This window comes from Apaloderma vittatum, unplaced genomic scaffold, assembly GCF_000703405.1.
Source record: "Apaloderma vittatum isolate BGI_N311 unplaced genomic scaffold, ASM70340v1 scaffold13870, whole genome shotgun sequence".
Lineage (NCBI taxonomy): Eukaryota > Metazoa > Chordata > Aves > Trogoniformes > Trogonidae > Apaloderma > Apaloderma vittatum.
Window position 1 is genome coordinate 43,303 of NW_009694100.1, and position 20,999 is coordinate 64,301.

Consider the following 20,999-nt stretch of genomic DNA (forward strand, 5'->3'; position numbering starts at 1 on the left):
GCTTGTTACCAAAACTTGAGTTTACACGGGTAGCGGTATAGCTGACCAACTTTTCCCATGACTCCTCATAGTTGTCAAAGAAATAACTGAATTTTTTCATGCTTTTATGTATTTATTTCTTGCAAGCATCATCAGAAAACTTAAATTCTCCTGTTGAGGGAACCGCAGTAAAAGATGAGACCTAGTTATCTATAAATATTTGATCAGTCTCACTCCACTGGCTTTTTTACTGCTCCTTTCTTCCTGTTGTTCCTGAACTAAAAGTTTTGCGTTTCCAAAGATCTAGGTTGGCACTCTCTCTTAAAAACAACAGTAGGACTAACACATTTGTTTTTGCAATCTAGGACAAAATGAGCGTGATCAAAGTGTTTATTCTGATGGTGACAAAGCCCTTTTCAGTAGGTATATGATGAATTTCATCCCTGTGCTATGCCAGCACCAAGGTCTAGCTCAGGCCAGGCCAAGTTCTCTATTTGTTGTCCCAGAATCTTGAGAAGTTCTTCTGGATTTCCCGATTTTTTGTTTCCTCACCTGGAACCTTTATTTCCTCAATCAGTAGTGCATCCTGTGAATCCCAGGTTTACTCCTATACCAGTAAGATCCTCATCTGGCAGGATATTGCTGTCTGGAAGCTCTGATTCTGGATGTTGTGTTCCTTTTTGCTTGTTAAGTGTTGGAGGGATTCGGGAAGGAGAAGGAAAGGGTTGCCAGTCAAGGGCTTGTAGCTCACGTTTTGAGCTACTCTTTGTTTTTCTGCGTGTTGACTTGGAACAAGCATGGTTTTAGACAACTCAGGATGGTATTAGGGAATGACTAGACATGTTTTCTGCGGTATTTGCGCATTTGATTTATATATTACATTGGGCAGAGTTCATGTTACAGATTTGGGTTTTTTTCCGATAATTTGTGGAATGTGCTGCCCCCATGTGGTATTAAATATATTGGTCTCCTTTTAGGCTAATCCTACACATTCTGAGTAGCTTTTTCTTCAATTGCCTGGCCTGTGAAGTTAAAAAAAAAAGTCAGTTCTTGAGGATGCACCAGGAGCAGCCTTTCTCTTGGTAGCTTTCAAAATTTGATTTCTTCTCTTGGAAGGAATTAGGAACTGCAAATCTGTGTTTGTAAACTGGAAATAGTAAAAGTGTAATTGTTTGGTTTGAAATAAATCTGGTTTTATATTAGTGACTTTATTTATAGTATGTCTTAGTGACATCATCGTTTAATAATGATCAAAAAAGAGATTCTCTTGAGGGTTTTAGAGTTTTCCATGCAGACTAGATACAAATGTTAGGAGTTTTAATTTTTGAAAGCATAGATATCTAAAAATTATTTTACTATTTCTAGACATACAATCTGCTTGTAATTTAGGAATGTAATTGGAAGGAAAATCCTAGTGCAAGCATGGATTTTTTCAGAACAATGTTACTTTGTTTTCCCTGATAGGAATGTAAAAAGTTTCATGGAGAGTTTGTTGGACGAGCCTGTGGTCATCATGGCCCTTATGTTCCAGATGTCCTCTTCTGGTCTGTCATCTTATTCTTTTCTACAGTAACGCTGTCATCCACACTGAAGCAGTTCAAAACTAGCCGATACTTCCCAACGAAGGTGTGTGCCATTTTTTTTTAATTCAGAAGTTTTCATGAGTCGTATGTAAGCATACATTCCGTCTGCATTGCAGATTCAGTTAACTGCTGGTGAAGTGGACACTGCATCTTTCCTCTGTTAGAAAGTCGTGTCAAAATAAGCATAGTTTTAGCTGTAAGCACAAAACGGATTAAAACAGTGAAGAAAAATCCTAAATCATACATCAATGCTTTAGTTAAAATTGTTGTTTCTCTCAATAATTGTAGGTACGATCTGTTGTCAGCGATTTTGCCGTCTTTCTCACTATTTTGTCCATGGTTTTAATTGACTATGCCATTGGGATTCCATCACCAAAACTTCAGGTTCCAAATGCTTTTAAGGTAATTCGTTAATAAATTGCACTGCCTTATTATTTCGACAAAGTAGTGTGCTGTAGTGGGTTTATTGTATTCTTTTGCCATCAGGGAGTAGTGATACTACTCTCTACTCCACAGCCTCTCTGGTTAATTGTAAGTGAGCCTTTCCCAGCAGGCCCCTTCATGCTTCTTAGTGTCTTCTGTGTGAGGACCAACATGGTTCAAATCACCCAAATTCTTGTAATGTTCTGGGGCTCATTCTAAATGCTGGGTTCATTGTAACATATATGACCAAGCTTGTAATATTCCAGATGATGTTGTTATATGTAATTTCTCTTTTTGGTATTTTTCTGTGCTCTTACATAGGTTGATTTTCTATCCTATAGTAATGGTTTTTTTGTATGTATTCCTGTGAAGTTGAAATGTAAATCATCCTTAGAGTTCTGACTGGTCATGCATGACTCTGCTCTTGTAGCCCACCAGAGATGATCGCGGCTGGTTTATTACTCCTTTGGGGCCTAATCCTTGGTGGACAGTGATAGCTGCTGTAATTCCAGCCCTGCTTTGTACTATCCTTATCTTTATGGACCAGCAGATCACAGCTGTCATTATCAACAGAAAAGAACACAAACTAAAGGTATTCATTCAAATAGTTATATTTTCACTGTGTTTTCTGCTTCAGGTTATGAAATGTACTTTCATCTGCGTGAGTTTGTTATATGTTATATAGCACCCGCTTAAATTGTTACGCTTTTTCTCTGTTGATCTGTGTAGTACCTGTTCCCTCTATCAGTGATTCACTGCCTTACATAAGTATTTATGAATGTAATTTGTAACAGAGATTACGGATCAAGAAACTGCTATCGTTTATGCTTTATTAGAAGTATGATACCCACTGACCTGAAACAAATCTGGATGTTAATAATTTCCTTAAGTACCGTAATATTAAATGCCTCTTCAGATATTGACAGTGTTGTTCTACTGGATTGGAGTTTGAAAAACTATTCATGGGTTGTTTTGTAATACAGGAATTTTTTTCCCCCTCTCTTCATCCTTTTCTTTGATTCTACGTGTCGATTTTTTAATGCCCCTCCTAGCTTAAAGAAGGGAGAAGAATAAATCTGAGCTTTAGAGGCACAATGGGTTCTTAAAACAACGCAGGACAACTTCCTGCTCTGTTCTCTAACACTTTAGTTGCCTGCAGATGGAGAGAGAAAAAGGGACATCACCCCTCTGAAAAACTGTTGGGCAAAATCTAGCAGCAGGTTTCTGTACATGTATATGCAGTGAGCTTAGGCTTTTTTTGACATACTTTTAATAAGCAGCAATCCAATCCCAAGTTGCTTTAGCAAATGCATTTGCAACCTTCACTTTGCACTGCCTCTTCTTGGATGATTGTGACATTTGATATGTTCTTTTTTTGCCCTCTTTGTCAGCCTGGCTCTTCATGTCAATCCATAGCATTGCATGTGGTTAACTTGACAGATGCAGGAATTTGCTGCCAAGCTTTGGAATGTGTTTTTTCAGCACTGGCATCTGGGAGTCAGATGGTCCTCCTGGCTGCCCCCTTGTCTTGCTGCGTTTTAGTTTTGCTGGGGTCTGGTGTAGCATCACCTGTTGCTATGCTTCCTTTTCTTCCCATATGTCAGGTTCCTCAGATCATGTATGAATGTGAGGAAATGCTCTCGGATTCTGTATGCATTAGCAGATACATTCCTCATAAATGTGTCAGAAGGTAAAAAAAGGTGTCTCTGTTAGGATTTAGGATTAAACTCTTTCTTTGAGTGCATTGTGCCTGTAACTAATATCTGTGTTTGACACATCTCTGAATTTGTCAAGATGTGTCTCGGAGATAAGCTCGTAGCGCTTTTGGGGAGTGAGGCAAGGTTCCTAGAGTTGATTCTTTTAGTTCTCTTTATATGAATTCCCCTTTTTAAATAATGTAAGCAAATAAGATGGCATTTTCATTTCGATATGTGGCTTACATTTTCATAAACCCAGACGCTTCCCGTTTTAGAAGTAAAAGTTGTCTTCAGAAAGAAGTGATTTGTTTGCTTCCAACTCGTTTTCCCCTCTTTTTTTATACTTCCCATAGCAAATTCTGAATAGTGCACATTTCAGCTTTTGGCAGTCTCTGTAGCAAACCCTTCCAAGTTTAGTTTAGTTACTTTTTTTATGTCAAAAGGCATTTGCATGGGTTTACAGGCAAAATTATGGTTCAACATATTCACATTGTTTGCATGAACATCACCCTTTCATCAGACCATGACATTGGATTTGTTGCCATATTGCAAAATTTTGTGGAGATAGCTACCTACCTGACTTGTAAAAGGAAAATAGCCTGAGCTCCTGCTTGCAGCTGTGTGACAGGCCTGATTACTTACTAAAATTGGGAAGAAATACCCCTTTCAGCTATGGTAACAGATATCTATACAGTCAAGCTCGTTGGTCTTTTTCAAGCGCAGATTGTATTTGCAGGGTTTTAAATATATCTAAGACTTGACTGAAGAGTTCTATCCCCTACTACAAAAGCAAAGCAACATCCTCCGGTTGGTAAACGTACAGAATATTTGACTACTACAGAGACATTTAAAACCAAATGTTTTGTACTGACTTTTCCTGTGAATGTTTATGATGCTACTTTTAAATATTGAATAGGGAATCAGTATCATTTTATAGTTTAATTTAATGTATAGTGTAATTGTAGTTTGAATTCTGTTAATTTCTAGCTATCTGTTCTTAGATGAGGTGAAAGTATGTTAGTGGAAACTTACTACTATCACATACTTACCATCTGTAAAAGCTTTAAAGGGATCAGTGTGGTTTTGTGGCCCATTAGAGCATAAGCTGACTTTGTAAATGTTAACTTCAGACTTTTTGTGTAGGAAAAAATCAAAATACGTATTTTTCTGCTTTCTGTGTGAGGATGGATGGAGGGTCTGTTAAGATTAATGTGGTGGAAAGCTGACAGTGCAGCTGGATGTTCTGCTGTTACCAACAGAAGAGATTTAGTTAAAACAAGAAATCTATGTGTTTTCCATTATTTTCCTAGTATCTCTTTTATAAGCAGGAGAGGAATTTGGTGCCTATTGTAAAGTGGACTTCTTCTGTGTACTCTTAACTCATAACTGGAATCAGTCTGATAACATTAGACATTTCTTATGAACTAGTAGGAATTCCCCTTAGATAACCAATTTGCCATCACTACTGACCCAAATTGTATAACACAGAGGGGAAAAAACCCCTATTTTCTCTTACAAGTCACAAATTTTTTAATTGTCTCTAACTTGTCGTTAGGAATGCCTACCAGGAGTGTTCTCCTGAATTCAGATTTCATTTTATATCTTCTTGCTGTCATTACTTTACTTTTTTTTTTAACAGAAAGGATGTGGATACCATCTTGACCTCCTCATGGTGGCAGTCATGCTTGGAGTGTGCTCTATTATGGGATTGCCATGGTTTGTTGCAGCCACTGTCCTCTCTATTTCCCATGTGAATAGCTTAAAACTGGAATCAGAGTGCTCCGCTCCAGGGGAGCAACCAAAATTTCTTGGAATCCGGGAGCAAAGAGTCACAGGGCTCATGATTTTTGTCCTTATGGGCTCATCGGTCTTTTTGACAAGTATCCTGAAGGTACTTCTGACAAGTATTCCTGAATTTTGGGGGAGTAAGGAAAGCAAAAGAATACTGCACTGCACACGTCACTGTTGTTACTGTCTTATTAATGAGTGCCCTTTCCAGGCGCTTTATTAACTAGCGTAATGTTACACAATGATAGTCAAAAGTGGAATTGTAATTTTGCCTAACAAAATGACTAAGGACATCTAACACTTTTAAAACAAAAAGCTTGTAATGGAAATGTGGCCTGACTGAAGGCAAAGGGAATTCTGCCATTGACCTGTAGTATGGGAAGTTTCACCCTTTGTCTGTACTTTGGGCCCAGGGAAAATTATTGTGAAACTGTCTTGCTGATTTACACCAATAAGTAAATTTATTTAGAAAATTTAAGAACAATATGTGATTTCTGGATCATTTAAAAAATATTTTCACATTTGCGAAAGAATAGTTCATTTCTTGGAAACAAATATGAAAATTCTCTCATGCTGCCTGCGTATTCAGCAGCTCACCAGTGTCGTGAAACTGAATGTCTAGTTATATGCACATACAATACCATCTGTATACATAATACCTTTTTAAAGAATTATCTTCTCTCTGGGAAGTCAGTGAGAGTTTTGCCACTGGCTTCACTAAGACCGGAACTTAGACCTGCATATTGTCATAGTGAAGGCAATAAGCCCTTAGAACTTGTATTACTCAGTAGTATTTTAGTGAACATATCATAAAACCTTCACTTTGAAAACATACAGAATGTGTGCTTTGTGTATTTAGTATTTAAAACAGATACTTATCTATGGAAATATTCCTTTACCTACACACTGTATACTGAGAACCTGAACATTTAAAATAGTCTCTTACAAAATCATTCCATAAAAGTAATTCACCCATTTTTCAAATACTAACAGCACAGAACATTTCTTTTAGAAGTATGAAGTGTTTTGTATGTGTCTTTGAACATTTTTCTGTGGATTATAGCTTTACTATTCAAACGCTCTCCTGAGCAGTCTTTTAAGTAAAGAATTTAAGTACGTATTAAACACTTTCATTTTTCATGTAGTTCTGTTAATTTCATTAATAGTGAATAAAGTATATTGTAATAACTGGCCGCAAGAGGAAATTAAAACTAGAGAGCCAGATTCTTCTTTTGCTTTGTACTCTGAAAAACATTATTAATTTGTAATTGAGTGCCTCTGAATTTACAACTTGTCTGATTAATGCAGGCATATGGCACTTTGAATTTCAACTGTTTAGAATGTCTTTCTAGAAGCATTTAAAATTGTTAAATGGTATTTAATATGCTCTTCCCTTTCTCTGCTTGTTTGTGCAGTTTATTCCTATGCCAGTACTTTATGGAGTATTTCTTTACATGGGTGCTTCATCTCTAAAGGGAATTCAGGTAAAATGGATATATGAAGCGTGTGTTACTGATGATGCTTCCTATAAAATGTGTAGCTCTTACTATATTATTATCTTTTGTGTATAATCTTAAAGGAAGGATGCCAACCCTAAATTCTTGAAAGTGACTTGCTTAAAAAAGGTTTGTCTCTAAATAGAGTATTCCCTTTAGGTAATGTGCTCCAATTTTTTATTTTTTAGGTGCTGATTTTTATATTCTCCCTTGTTATCAAGGGAATTTTGGCTGAGCTTAAAAACTGAGTAACAATTATCAGGAGGTCTTCCCTCTCCCCTGCCTCCCCATTCACTTGCTTGCCAGCTGCCCTTTCAGCTCCCAAGTTAGTGCCTTTGTAGTGGTATAACTTGATCTTGGACTTTTCCTATATTAAGGCTTTTGGCTAACTTGCCCTAAAACTAACACGGATGAGCTTTTGAAAATATTTCTTGTGCAAATAAATGCCCTAGGCAGGGAAATGGAACTGCTGCAAGTCCTGTGCTATTTAATTTCTAGCCTCAGGAATGAAGGGCAAGGCTAGTGGAAGCTCAGAAGCAGATTGAATCAGGAGCCCCTGGCGGAAGCCAAGGCTCTCCAGCGTTCAGGTCGGTGTTGGTAGTGACGTCCTAGGCACCATTTCTCCTGGATGACTGGAGCGTTATACGTTGTGTGTCAAATCTTTTAGCCCATCTGACACAAACACTCAAATTTTCCAGTGTGCCTTTGTTTGCTATTGCAAGCTGAAGTATTGATACACCTTCTAAGATAGTTGAGAAAGAACAATCACATGATGGAAACACGCATTATACTGCGCAAAAGGCGGTCAAATACAAAAAGCTAAGAAAATACCTGATTGTTTCTTTCATTATATTTAAATTTGTAGTTGTGCATTAAAAATGTCTTGCTTTTTCTTACCTCTCATTTACAGGCAAGACTGGCAACATCTCTTGTTTTTTGACTGCTGTTCTGTATTCAGGGACTCTTATAACTTTGCCTAGCTCTTACCGTTTGGGTTGATTTCCTAAGAAGTGTAGTTTGGCTTTCACTGAGGTTTAAATTATGTCAACTTAATACGGTTCAGCTGTTTCTCGGAACAAAGATATGAAAAAGTACAATACCGAGGAGTGTTTTTAAGGCATTCTAAAATCTGGCTATCTTTACTTGGAAAAGTGATAGCGTCCCCTCCCTCCCTCCCCCAAGCTGGGACAGGGAATAGAGATTTGATAAGATGGCTTTTGTGGGAGGATGTGCTTTTTGCTGTTTCTGTGAAAAAGAAATCTTCTCAAATTTGGCCAAATTATAAACTTCCAAAAAAATGCAGCTTGCACATGCCTGGAACTTGAAATTCCCAAAGACTGTGTGAACACAGCGTGGCTCATCCGTACAGGGAGAAATGGTGCATCACCATCATCCGTGTGCCGTAATAGCTGACACAAAGTCTTGGGTCGGTATGGAGCCAAATAGGTCTGGAAAACAAGAACCACTCACTCTTGTACATTCCTAACAGCATGGCAGTTGGCTTTCTGGCATTCTTCTTGTTTGGGTTTTTTTTTCCTGATTTTGTGAAGAAAGTGCAGTAGGGAAAAGAAAATAGCCTGGGATAAAGTGTCTGGTGAAGGACATTGGGAGGGGAGGAGTTTAATCCGCAGGAGATAAAAGGCTGAAGAGATCCCTCCATGACTATCTTTTTATGTACTAAAGGAAGTCGAGCTCAGCTGATGAAAAAAATGCAGTTTAGAATGTATCAGAAAGGTAGGGTAATAGTGCCTATGCCCAGCAGGATTAACCAGCTCCCATTCAGTGTGGTTCACGATTGATTCACGTCAGCTTTGAAGCCTGGTTTTGCCTGACTTTGAGTTCTTGACTTGAAATCTTGGTACTATTTTAAAGTGAGGTGGTGGTTTTGGTTTGGTGTTTTGGGATTTTTTTTGTGTATAACATTATGAAGTTATGAGCAGGATGTTTCCTAAGTAAAACTACACAGAATGTAATTCAGCAGAATCCAGTATTTCAGCACATCTGCAATAGAAATGCGTAGGGAGACAAATGTGTATTAAAATTGAAAGGAACTTAAGTACTCTGACTAACCAGGTAATTAAACTTCACTCAAATAATACAACTGTCGTTCTTACTCTGGTGGCCCAGCTGGAGAGATGAGTCCTTCACCACCATTGCTCTAGTATAGATTCATGGCTCATGATGGTAACTGAGACAGTCTTTTGCCGTGCTCCTGGAGGGCTGCACAGTTTGTGCAACAAACAAGCCAGATTCCTAGGATATTCAGGATTTCTTAGGTATGAATGTCAGCGTTATTGATCCTACAGCTCTTTTTGATGCAAACGTTTTAAAATTTCTTTCAGCTTTTTGACAGGATAAAGTTATTCTGGATGCCTGCAAAGCATCAGCCAGATTTTATTTATCTGAGGCATGTTCCTCTTAGAAAGGTCCATCTCTTCACTGTAATTCAGCTGAGTTGTCTTGTGCTTCTGTGGATTATAAAGGTTTCAAGAGCTGCCATTGTCTTTCCTATGATGGTATGAAATACTTTTCATTTCCTCTACTTTTTATTTCCTCTAAAAATCCCTTTTCATTTGTGGATAATTATTATTGAAGAACAAAATTAATTGTGGGCAGGTAATTTCAATTTTGCTTTGATTCAATGCTCAGGGACAATTCATACTGTATTAAGTAAGGCAAAATTCTATATATAACCTTTAATTTGAGTCTAGGTTCCACTCTATATGTGTGGATAGCCCAACTGTACATTCTTTTAGGGAAAATTTATTTGATGTTTTTATTTAAGGAGTAGTACTTAATCATTTTACTTAAAAAACCCATTCACTCATTAAAGAAGAGTGTTCCTTGCACTGAGGATCTTTACTGATAGTTCTGTGTCTTGTGGAGATGAAAGAAAAAATTGTTGTGCTGTTTAAGTGATCTCTTTTTGATGATTTCACTAATTAAAAGATATCTCCTGACCTCAGTGATTGTTAAATGCTTCAAGCCCTACTTACCCTAACAAAGGAAGACCAGTTGTTGGCGTATTGATATTAAAGGATAAAATTCTAGGTGGAAACTGTGGACATTTTTTAAAGTATTCCTCTACAAGCATATTTGTCAGTTTTACTTGCTTAATTTCCTAGTTTTTTGAATTAATATCTTTACAGGTTCTAGCTTTGGTTTTTGTCCGAAAACTCATGGATTTCTTTTTTACTAAACGGGAGCTCAGTTGGTTAGATGATTTGATGCCTGAGAGCAAGAAAAAGAAGCTGGAAGATGCTGAGAAAGAGGTGGGTCATGGTTTCGGGGTTTTTTTTCGGTGTCTAGCACCTTACCAGTTCCTCCTTCAGATATTTGGAGAAAATTCTGTAAATCAGGCATCTTCCACACAACAGGCAGACTAGTTAACAGTACCCAGATTGTAATATTGTCATATTTTACATAAATCCTTTCAAGTTTACAAATCTAATAGGCTTAGGTGGGGATGTCTATTAGATGTAGATTCTTATGCTGCTGTACTGTCGTCTAAAGTAGCATCTGCAGTGCTCCTGGGGATTGCTCCGGAGACCCACTCAGGTGGGACTGGTCTCATCCCTGCTGGAGATGCTGAGGAGGGCACTGCAGAATTTAAGAGGCGTGGCATGTCCCAGCTACATCGTGGGTCACACACCAGCGCTCCATCTGACCGTGTCCCAGCCCTGTGCAGTACTGCAGTTACACTCGGGGCCAGCATTTTCCTTCTGCTACTGCAGAAACAATTTACTTCTACTTTGTAATGAAGCGGGCAGTGACACTACTTACCTCTGTTAACCAAATCCTCAGACTTGTACTTGCAGCCTGTGGCACTACCACCCCGTTGGTTGTTTCAGATCTGGGCTTAGCTCCTTTCAAAGAACACGCATTGCAGATAATTTCTTACAAACTTGATACAGGACAGGTTTGTACATGTTTTCACTCAGAACCTGCCTATGTTTTGACAGTGAAATACCGATCTTTCTGATTGTAGCTTTCTAATAAGTCTTGGGTCTATTTGATAGTATTTTCTTCCAGCTGCTGCTTTGAGAATTGCTTGTTTGAATGTTATATAAAACTCTGGGAATATAAAGTAACTTTAAGTATAAGAATATAGACGTTTTTGTCTTTTGTCCCTGGTGGTATCAGCGACCGGGGTCACTGTCAACTGAGCCCAAATAAATGGGAACAAATCTGATGGAGAAACACTAACTGTAAGAGCAATAGGTAGAATATGTTGGCACCAGGTTATTTTAAATAGGAGTTGTGTGTCCTCTTGTCAGTTCTTTAGAGTAGTAGCAAGATGTAAGGCTCTGACAGCAGCGCGAGGTGCAGAAGATGCCACATGGTCTTGGCAGGCTGTGGTCACTTCTAGGCAGGAGTGCTCTGCGAACAGTTGTGCATATAACCTCTAAGACACCCTGAAGACTTCTGCAAAAGCTCAGGGCCCCTGACACGTAACCTTCTGGTGGTACCAGGATACTGCAGAACTAGACAATGTGAATGGATAAATCAGCAATTTAGTCTTAGGGATGCCCTGAGATGTGACCCGAGACCAGTGAAATAGTGCATGTAAGGATTCCCATTGCTAAGTCTATTTGCAGAAATAGGACATGAGCTAATAATTTGAAGATGTAACTATGAAAACCAGATTTCTCTGCCTTTAGCATTCCTCTGTGACTTTTGACAACTTACTGCCTCATCTATAACCTGAAGAACTGTAACTCTGCTTTCCTTGACATGTTCAACATACTTTCACAGAATACATTTCAGGGAAAAGGTTTTACCTAGGTGGTAAACATCAAGATGATTATTTACTATGCACTGTAAAACTCCCAGGCTGTAATTAAAGTACGTGAGTCATTGTTTCCCCTCCTTGAATCAAAGCAGACCAGAGAGCTGTTTCATCACAGTATCTGTTGTCATCACAACCCAGAGTAACCAAAAGTAACCAAGGTAGCTCTCTTCTTCTGGGTCTTGCTGTTGGAAAGAATTCCTTGCTCTCCTTATGTTTTGGTTATATGTCACTTTCCTTCCCATGCTTGATAGGATGGTATCAGAAAACAGAACTGGGAAAATCTACTGGTGTTACTTTATTTCATTCACTGTCTATTTTGAGTGGTTATTTTTACATATTTTGGCATTTCTAAATATTTGGAGCTATTATTAAAACTGTTCAACTGTCAAAAACTTATGAAGCTGTGAAGCCTGGAAATGATAAAATTAACTAGTAATAAAACTTCTGACATGTAGCCTAAGGAATTAATTGGAAAGTTGCTATCACACGGCTTTTAAAAATAGAAGTATTCTACCCACAAGAATATTCAGAAATGTAGTTGACAAGATCTGAAACTTATTTGATTGGATCTTAATTTCATCACTTAAGTTGTTTTTATATTTTTAGGCCGTGTTTTTCCAAGGCTTTGTACATTTATAGTAGATATTATATATGCCTTCTCCTCACAGATCTCCTTTGGAAGCCACTTTGATATTAGTCAATTAAGTCTTTCTGAGACAGGAATGAGCAAAGTGACTTCTCCCATTTGCAGGAAAAAGAAATGTGACTTTTAAAAGAGGTGTAATAATAAAACATAGAAGAAAGGAATTTTTGTGCAGAGAGGACTTAAATTCCACTGTTCTGAAAAATTCTACTGGCTCTTCTAGCTAATACCAACTTCTCTGTGTGTGTGTGTGTGTGTGTGTGAGATGCATGTGAAGTTTGGAGTTTACCAGAAAATGGTAAGCCTTTGTTTTTGGAGAGGCAACTCAGACTTTTTCAACAGGCACTAGGGTAAACTCTTGCAAAGTGTCCTGGTTTTGGCTGGAGTAGAGTTAATTTTCTCCCTAGTAGCTGGTGCTGTGCTGTGTTTCGGCTTTAGTACAAGAGTAATGTTGATAACACATCGATGTTTTAGTTGTAGCTGAGCAGTGCTTACCCTGAGTCCAGGACTTTTCAGTTGCCCATGCTCTGCCAGGAAGAAGGGGCACCAGAAGGTGGGAGGGAGCATGGCCAGGACAGCTGACCCCAACTAGCCAAAGGGCTATTCTGTACCACAGGATGTCGTGGCCACTGTATAAACTGGGGCAGTTGGCCATGAGGGGCCGATCAGTGCTCAGGGACTGACTGGGCACCTCTCGGTGGGTGGTGAGCAGTTGCATCATGCTTCACTCGTCTTTCGTGAGTTTGAATTTTCTCTTTTTGTTATCTTCCTTATTTTTATTATAGAAGTTTGGGGGTTTTGTTGGGTTTTTTTTTTTGGTTCTCCATCCCACTGTGGGTGGGAGAGTGAGCGAGCGGCTGCGTTGGTGCTTTGTTGTGCTTTGTTGCCAGCTGGGGTTAAACCATGACACAAAGTCACCTAATAAAGAGAAGAAAGATGTTGAGGTCTTTGGGTATCTGTTACGCTCATGCACACACGATGCAATAGTTGAGGGCAGGATTTGATTGTTATGTTCACATGAAGGCGTGTAAACCTCCTGGCTGTGGTTCTCCTGATGTGACAGCAGTGTGAGCCGTGAGAATCCACCTGTGCAGCCTTGTGTTGGTGTCTGACAGACAAAGACTTGCTTGCCTTTGTTCTTGCAGGACATGGTGCTTGAGGGGTATTGTTTTGTTCTCCCTTCCCCCTAAGACAGTTTTTCTAAATTTGTAATTATGTCACAAAAAGTTTTTTGGTAGGTATGTCTCCTAGTTCTCTTCATTTCCTGTTACTCATAGAAATTTTTTCACTGTTCAAGTGAAAACTAATTTTGGTGTCTTGTTTCACTCCACTAAAACTTTATCAGTATTAAAATTGTGTGTGCAAATTAAAATTTGACTTCCCTAATTTTTGCCTGGTAACATATATATCCTGTTATGCAGGACATTTAAAATTCAATATAGAGTTGCTCACAGAGTGTTATATTTTTCTCTTTCTTTATTGCTACAGAATTGTCTCCTCTATTTGGCATTAAAAAAATAACAATAAGTGAAGATACTTCCTTTAAAATAGAGGGTTTAAAATGCCAAATATTTAAATTTAAAGAGTTGAAAATATCTTACTTTAAGAACTTCAAATAAATACTTAGAGGGGAAAGAGGATGAAAGTAATTAAATTTCACTTTACACAGCATCATATCATGTCTCATATCTGAATTCCTTCCTTCTAGGAAGAGCAAAGTATGTTAGCAATGGAAGAGGAAGGGACTGTTCAGTTACCACTAGAAGGACATTACAGGTAAAATATACCTTTCCTCTTTTAGGTGAGTTGCAATTAAACAAATAAAATAAACGTGCCACCATTTTTTTTTTTAATTAATGCTTACTGTCAGGAGGATGTTTGTCTAGTAGCAGCCATACAGATAGGTGAATTGAACCATAAAATATACTGCAGCATTTAGCAAACTCAGCCCTTTTCTAGTCTTTCCCTGTGGCCTCGTAGTCCCTAGGGAAAGGACACACTGGTTGAAGGTTTCCCTTGGGCAGGACTGCAGGATCAGGCTGTTCTCAGTGAACCCTGGGTTCTGACGTGTGCCGTGCCAAAGGAAGATGTAGAGCAGGTCAAACCTTTCATCCTGATGCTAACAGGGAGCCAGGAAAGGTTTTGCATACACCCAAGAAAAACTAGGTTCTTACAGCATTACATTTTAAAGCGTTCTAATTAAGAGCTGATCTATGTGAAATAATAAGTGAATGGAGCTGCCCAGGGTAGGTGAGGCATAATGCAGGCTGACACAACTTAGAAGCATGAAAGCCGATGTTAGAGACAGTAATAATACACGTGGCCAGTCCATAAGGACTTACTCTCATTTGTAGTCTTCAGAAAGTTCTTAATAAAGATTTGAAATATCTGTTGATAATAACCTCTGCATTAATGTAAATTCATAGGAAAAGTAACTCATATATTTTAACCCAAAGTTACTCTAATGTCTCCTAGGGCAGAGTGTCTCTGAAAAAATCCCAGCCTGTTTCTTAGTTTTGATTCATCACACTTCTAATAGTCTGATGTTTTCTTCTTTTGTCCATACTTTTGTTTTATATTAGCAACACTTAATTTATCTTGAGGTGCGATATAGTGTGTTTACTTAGACATGTCTGAATACATCTGACTTTCTGTACTGTGAGGGTCCTACTGCTAAAAAGAAGAGTCAGGACATTGGTTGATAAAGTGGTTCCCCAAAATACTGCGAGGGCTTACTGAAGTCAAGCCATACATAAACCATGAAGTCAGGAATAACATACAGGCAGGCCCTTAAGACATTTAAGACTTTATTATTCTCAAGTGATAAAATACATATTTGGAGCAGTCAAGGTATAGCGAAGGGCATAACGGCTACAAACTGCTACTTAAAGCTACTGATTAGCTTGTATAATTGGGGCATTTTTATTAGATCTCCTGAATTTTGACTTTGTGAAGGTTTTTGATTGCATTTAAAATTATTTTAAAAGCAGGTGGAGTTTCAGAGCATGAGTACTTTGAGAACTGTTAGGAGCCCCTAGGATTTTTGTTTAATCCAACTATGCCACTGGCACGTTGTGAAATCTGAGGCAGTATTTGCTTCAACAGTTCCTCACTTTTCCTCTCTCTTAATGACACAGTATATTTTATTGATACTGCTGTCATGGATTGCTGTTGGTGGAGGAAAAGACTGAAGTGCTAAGATGTTTTAAGAGAATATTTAAGTCACTGTTTGGGATTATTGAAGTTTAACATAATTTTTTAACTTATATTGTACTTGTTTATTGTCATTACTATCAGTTTTCAAGGACTTCTATAGAGTTAATAAGTAACAAAGACTGATTGGCCATTGTTTTATTGTGTATTTACTTTTATTCTTGCCTAGAGATGACCCGTCTGTGATAAACATTTCTGATGAAATGGCAAAAACTGCTGTGTGGAAGACATTGTTGATATCCTCAGAGAATGCAAAAGATAAGGAGTCAAGCTTTCCTTCTAAAAGGTTTAATTTTTTTTTACTGCATTATACTTGATATATCGGTGTCAAACCAATATTAGAATATTTTGCTGGGAATTAGAAAGAATTTTAGCATGTTGCAGTTTTATTTCTTGAGGTTTCCTTTTATTTATGTCCAGTCATAATATTCTGAGCTCAAAACACAAATTCACTATTTATAAAAAAAAAATTAAGATCACAAAATTAGAAATATTTGCATGCTACTTAGTTATGCTACAGTGGAAAATGAAGCTGAGCATGCCTGATGCTTGTGTAATGAACCACCAGCCTACACCTGGATATTGCACAACAGTTGTTGTGTTTGTTCGCTTGCTTTTGTTCTTTCCTCTTGAAAAAGAAGTGGTCAGCACTGCTCTGGAAATACGTATCTGAGGAATCCAGTACTCTGAATGCAATCTACTAATATTTGGAGTGAAAATAATTTTAAGATTGCATCACTTCTTTTCATTTTTTCTGCGTAGTTCACTTGTTCTCGAAACAGTTAAATACCTTTAAATTTTAGTTCAGACAAATGTAAAATGAAGCAACGATGTTTTATCGGTGCTACAGTGTTATTGTGGGAATAAGAAAATGTTAAAAACCAGCACAGTGTGATTGTAAGAGAATTTTTCCTCTGTTTCCATATTTTTTAAATTTAACTATTTTCTACTTAATTGTTTCATATGACACTCTTGTTATAAGCTCCCCTTTCTAATCACTCTAGAAGCTGATTCCCCAAAGGTAAGACCCTGCCCCCCAACGTTTTCCTTGATTGTCTCTTCCAATTCAAAATGGAACCCAAATGACTTGACTTTTTTGGGGAGACAGAATGAGAAGAAATTTGAAATAGGAATGTAAAATGACTTCATTGACGTCCTTAATATTCAAATTTGAACTTTATTGTGTATTAAACGTATAGATTAAATATGCTACATATAGATGTAGCATATTTAAATGTTAAATTTATTTTATTCCTAGAATTCTTTTTCATAAATTCTTTGACTTTTTTAACATATAAAATTATATTCTGCCCATTTCTAAATGTAGTTTTCCAAACAAGCTCCGTTTGAAACAGCTCGTCATTCTTTTATGGTGAAAAGTTGCAGCAAGTGAAAAAATTGTGTAGTGAAATACATTTTCTTAATTTTGTCGCCCCAAAATGGCATGCTGCCTTTTAGTGGTGTTCCTTTCCCTAAAGAGCATAAACAAGGTGAATAGTTGATGACCAGAGAATCTTCCTTTCGGACGCCCCTGGAGCAGCTCACTCACGGGATCGTGTTAACGCTGTTTCACTGGCAGTCAGACCAGCAGGGTGGTTCTGACTTGCCTTCCACCCTACCCATGGGCTACAAAGGAGGATGTGCAGCAGGGTTTGGGGTTTCGTACCTTATGTGCCTCCCCTGTCCAGGCTGTGAAAGCCTGCAGAAAGAGAAGAAACTTATGTGGTACATCCACAGCCATTGGGTATGCAGTAGTTGCAATTTTTCTGGTGGATCTTGCTTTCTTTGATGGTACGATAGATTAGGTAAGCATGTGCTGGTTTTACCAGAAATTTTCAAAGATCCTTTGAGCAAAGAGCACCCACGTAGACTGTGGCTCAGACAACATTGGTAAAAATGATTTGGCCTTTCCACTGCAGTAAAATAGAAACCAATTCCCTAATGAGCTCATTTGCAATCTGTTAATTTATCTTTGCTCATGAAAACAAAGGCTCGGGTGAAAAGGAACTAAGGGATCACAGGTTTTACGGTTTTCGGTAGCAGTGTCCTCTTGTGAAGGAACAACCTCTTCAAGAATCTGAAATCCTGCTCTTTCACGTGCTCATCTCAGATTCCCAGACAGAAGTAGATTCAAAGAACTTTAAATCTGGAAGTCTTGCTTTCTGATAAGCAGAACCATAGGCAACATTAATCTTAAACCATATTAGAGACAGAGCTAAAGAAGTATTTTATTCCTAAATGCAGATGTCATTGCATGAAGATATAATTAATTCCTAGGTAAGTATACTGAGAAAAAAATAAGTGAATGGTAGCAGTCATAAGGATAATTTTTGCAAATGAACAAGAGCATGGGTGTTACATTACACAATTACCTTCAGTGAAGGGTATCAGCGTAAAAAAAACCCCACATTTTTTGAAATTAATTTTACTGATACCTTTCAACTACAGAAGTGTTTAGTGCTTCTCTTCCTGTTGTCAAGTCTACTTTCTTATATTAATAAAATCATAGAATGGTTTGAGTTGAAAGGGACCTTAAAGATCATCTAGTTGCAACCCCCCCTGCCATGGGCAGGGACATCTCCCACTAGACGACATTGCTCGAAATAACCCCAAATATTATTAAATGGGAATAATTAAATTATGGCACTGTACTGTGATTTCACGCTGTAAGACACTGTGTGAGACACTGCTCAGTTAACAACACAGAGCGATTTCTGGAATGCATAAAATCTGGAGTTTCGTCATAGTAATTAAATACTGAGTTGCCCTGGCCAGTGAAAGATTGGCCAATAATAAACTAAGATCATCTACAAAGATAGATTTTTGTCAGGAGGGGTTTCTACAAACGACTTCTCAGCCTAATGCATGGGTAATATCTATCATAGGCTCTGCCCTGCCCCTGACTCTTTGAAGTAGTGTAGTGTGTGACAGTTCTAACATCCCAGACTCATAACGGTATTTAAGTGTCTAAAGAGGAGACTTAAATGAGATTTACTTAGTCCAAAGATAGGTTTTTGTCAGGAGAGGTTTCTACAGATGACTTCTCAGCCTAATGCATGGGTAATATAATATCTATCATAGGCTCTGCCCTGCCCCTAACTCTTTGAAGTAGTGTAGTGTGTGACAGTTCTAACATCCCAGACTCATAACGGTATTTAAGTGTCTAAAGAGGAGACTTAAATGAGATTTACTTAGTCAACTGTTGCCTAACTGCAGAGGCACCTGAACTTTACAATTTTTCAACCTTAATTTTCCATTATTAAAATTCCTAGGGACGTAAAGGTCTGCCTTTGAGCCTGTCTCGGTAGAACTGAACACCAAGGCACCTATCTGAAACATATCCCTCTTTGGTACATGTAATTAAATATTCCTCTGTCCTTCCTTAGAATATTAAGCCCTTGAGATAGCAATTTCAAAATATATGTAGAAGATCTGACTCTGCATAGAAGGTACTCCTAGCTGGTCTTTTTAAGTACTGGAGAAAGAGGCTCTGTCATTGCAGATGGTATGAGTCCCTGAAGATATGCAAATCCTGCACCTCAAATCTTCCTTATCAGGCTCATTAGACTACTCCCTTGGTAGGGAGGAAGAGAACTCCTTCACAGATCCACCACTTATATGTTTTACTGGTAAAAGACTGGATTTGTCCTTTTCCCCCCCCAAATTTCTCAAGGCATTAAAGCCCACATCTGCAGGAGATGCTGAGAGATGTGAATCCTAAATAGGAGGAGGCCTTTCCTGGTATCACAGCCGCACCTAAAACGTGGAAATATTGTAGACTGTAAGGCACACAACACATCCTCAGTGTTTGCTTTTACTAAGCACAGGTAACTTTCTGCCTGCTGTACTGCTGCACTTTAAATTCACCCTCCCAGGAATTTGTTTGCATATCCTTTGTGTGCAGAAAGTGTAACGTACCCAATTCTATCACTGTTCTACAGAAGGTGACAGATTTGGCAGCTGAAGTGGCAGAAGTTGGTCTTCTTTAGCTATTTCCATTAACACCTCTGGAAGCTGCCACAGGCATAGAAGTAAGCTTTGGCTGAACCACATTGTATCCTTGAAGCAATTTTTACGTGAAGAAGAATGTCAGATGATTGTAAAATTGTGCATGAATCACCTTAAGAATTTGAGAATTGATCTTGCTTTCTCTAAGCCTTGTGTAACCCAGCCTATTTCTCATTCATTCTAGTTAAGGAATTATTCCCATGAAACCTGGTAGGTTATGTGCTTGATACAGGTTTGTTGTCAAAACCATTTTTTAATTTATTTTTTTTAGATACCCTGCCACTCTTTGTTGAAGGCTTGATTTGCCTGTGTTGTGGAAGCCTCTTTGCATTTTCGTAGTGTGACTGAAACTCATTGCAAGAACATGACGTTTTATTTATTTACACTGTTGTAAATTAAAAAAAAAAAAATCATCTGCTTTGCACATATATTGCTCTCTGTAGGCAAATCAACAGTATTTTAACTGGAAGAAAAAGCTGAATCCGAATTTGAACTCTCATTCAGAGTTCTTAGTGGTATGGCTTTGTATGACCTTTCAGCTTATTTTTAAATAAAAAGCTATTTCCTTATAATGTATACATATTAAGTATGCATTAAGCTCTAAAGGGGGAATATTGTCTCTCCTCCCTCCCACCCTTCTCCTGCTCTCTCCAGTCAAGACTGAAAGCCAAATATTACAGTTGGAAATTGGCTTAGTTCAGAAACATTCCTTCTAAATGTACACTGAGCAACAAACTACATTTTAAAGACAAGGAATACTTACTGTGACCTCTTGTTTGTGCTATTTAAGAAAATGCCGGTATTGTCTGAGAACTGTACCCCCCCCCCAAAAAAAAAGAAAAAAAGTGACTATCTTTGCTTGCATGCTGGCTGACTTGTCTGTCTGTACATCTTAAGTTCTCTACCTACCTTGGCACTAAAATGCTGGCTGATGTCTTCTGCACCATTCAGCACAGAGACTTTCACTTGCTTCCCAGTTTGTGCTATGCAGCATGAAAAATTAAAATATCAGTGCAATGTTTGTTTTCAGGTAGATCGTTAACACAAATCATAGCGCTGCTCTAACTGTTGGTTTTTTTCCTTCTCCTAGTGCTGAAATCAGAAAAGAGAAGAAAGCTGACTCAGGGAAAGGTGTTGACCGGGAGACTTGTCTATGACTTGTTCTTCAGTTAATTTTTTTTTACAGAATGAATGACAGGAGTGCCACAACCACTAAATACAAATGATTTGATCTTGTAACTTTTGTCTTTCATCTCAAACTAGCACAGGTAATGTAGTGCAATATTTGCCTCATTTCATCTTGTCTACATGTCTACATTGTCTAGTATCTGTGTAACAAAGTCTGCAGTAGGCAATGCAAAAAATTGTGTTCTTTGC

The 20,999-nt window shown here is 38.0% G+C and overlaps 1 protein-coding gene across 1 annotated transcript in view; it reads left to right on the forward strand.

Moving 5' to 3' along the window:
* The window catches only part of SLC4A10 (solute carrier family 4, sodium bicarbonate transporter, member 10), a gene marked incomplete at its 5' end in the record, with an annotated part of 54,950 nt that extends 34,171 nt beyond the window's left edge, over nucleotides 1-20,779 (forward strand). The window contains 10 exons of the mRNA XM_009866404.1: nucleotides 1,444-1,605; nucleotides 1,851-1,964; nucleotides 2,416-2,577; nucleotides 5,322-5,573; nucleotides 6,886-6,954; nucleotides 9,309-9,482; nucleotides 10,116-10,238; nucleotides 14,110-14,177; nucleotides 15,784-15,900; nucleotides 20,713-20,779. Coding sequence (XP_009864706.1) covers nucleotides 1,444-1,605; nucleotides 1,851-1,964; nucleotides 2,416-2,577; nucleotides 5,322-5,573; nucleotides 6,886-6,954; nucleotides 9,309-9,482; nucleotides 10,116-10,238; nucleotides 14,110-14,177; nucleotides 15,784-15,900; nucleotides 20,713-20,779 — 1,308 coding nt within the window. The remainder of the gene's footprint in view (nucleotides 1-1,443; nucleotides 1,606-1,850; nucleotides 1,965-2,415; nucleotides 2,578-5,321; nucleotides 5,574-6,885; nucleotides 6,955-9,308; nucleotides 9,483-10,115; nucleotides 10,239-14,109; nucleotides 14,178-15,783; nucleotides 15,901-20,712) is intronic.
* Nucleotides 20,780-20,999: the final 220 nt, after the last annotated feature.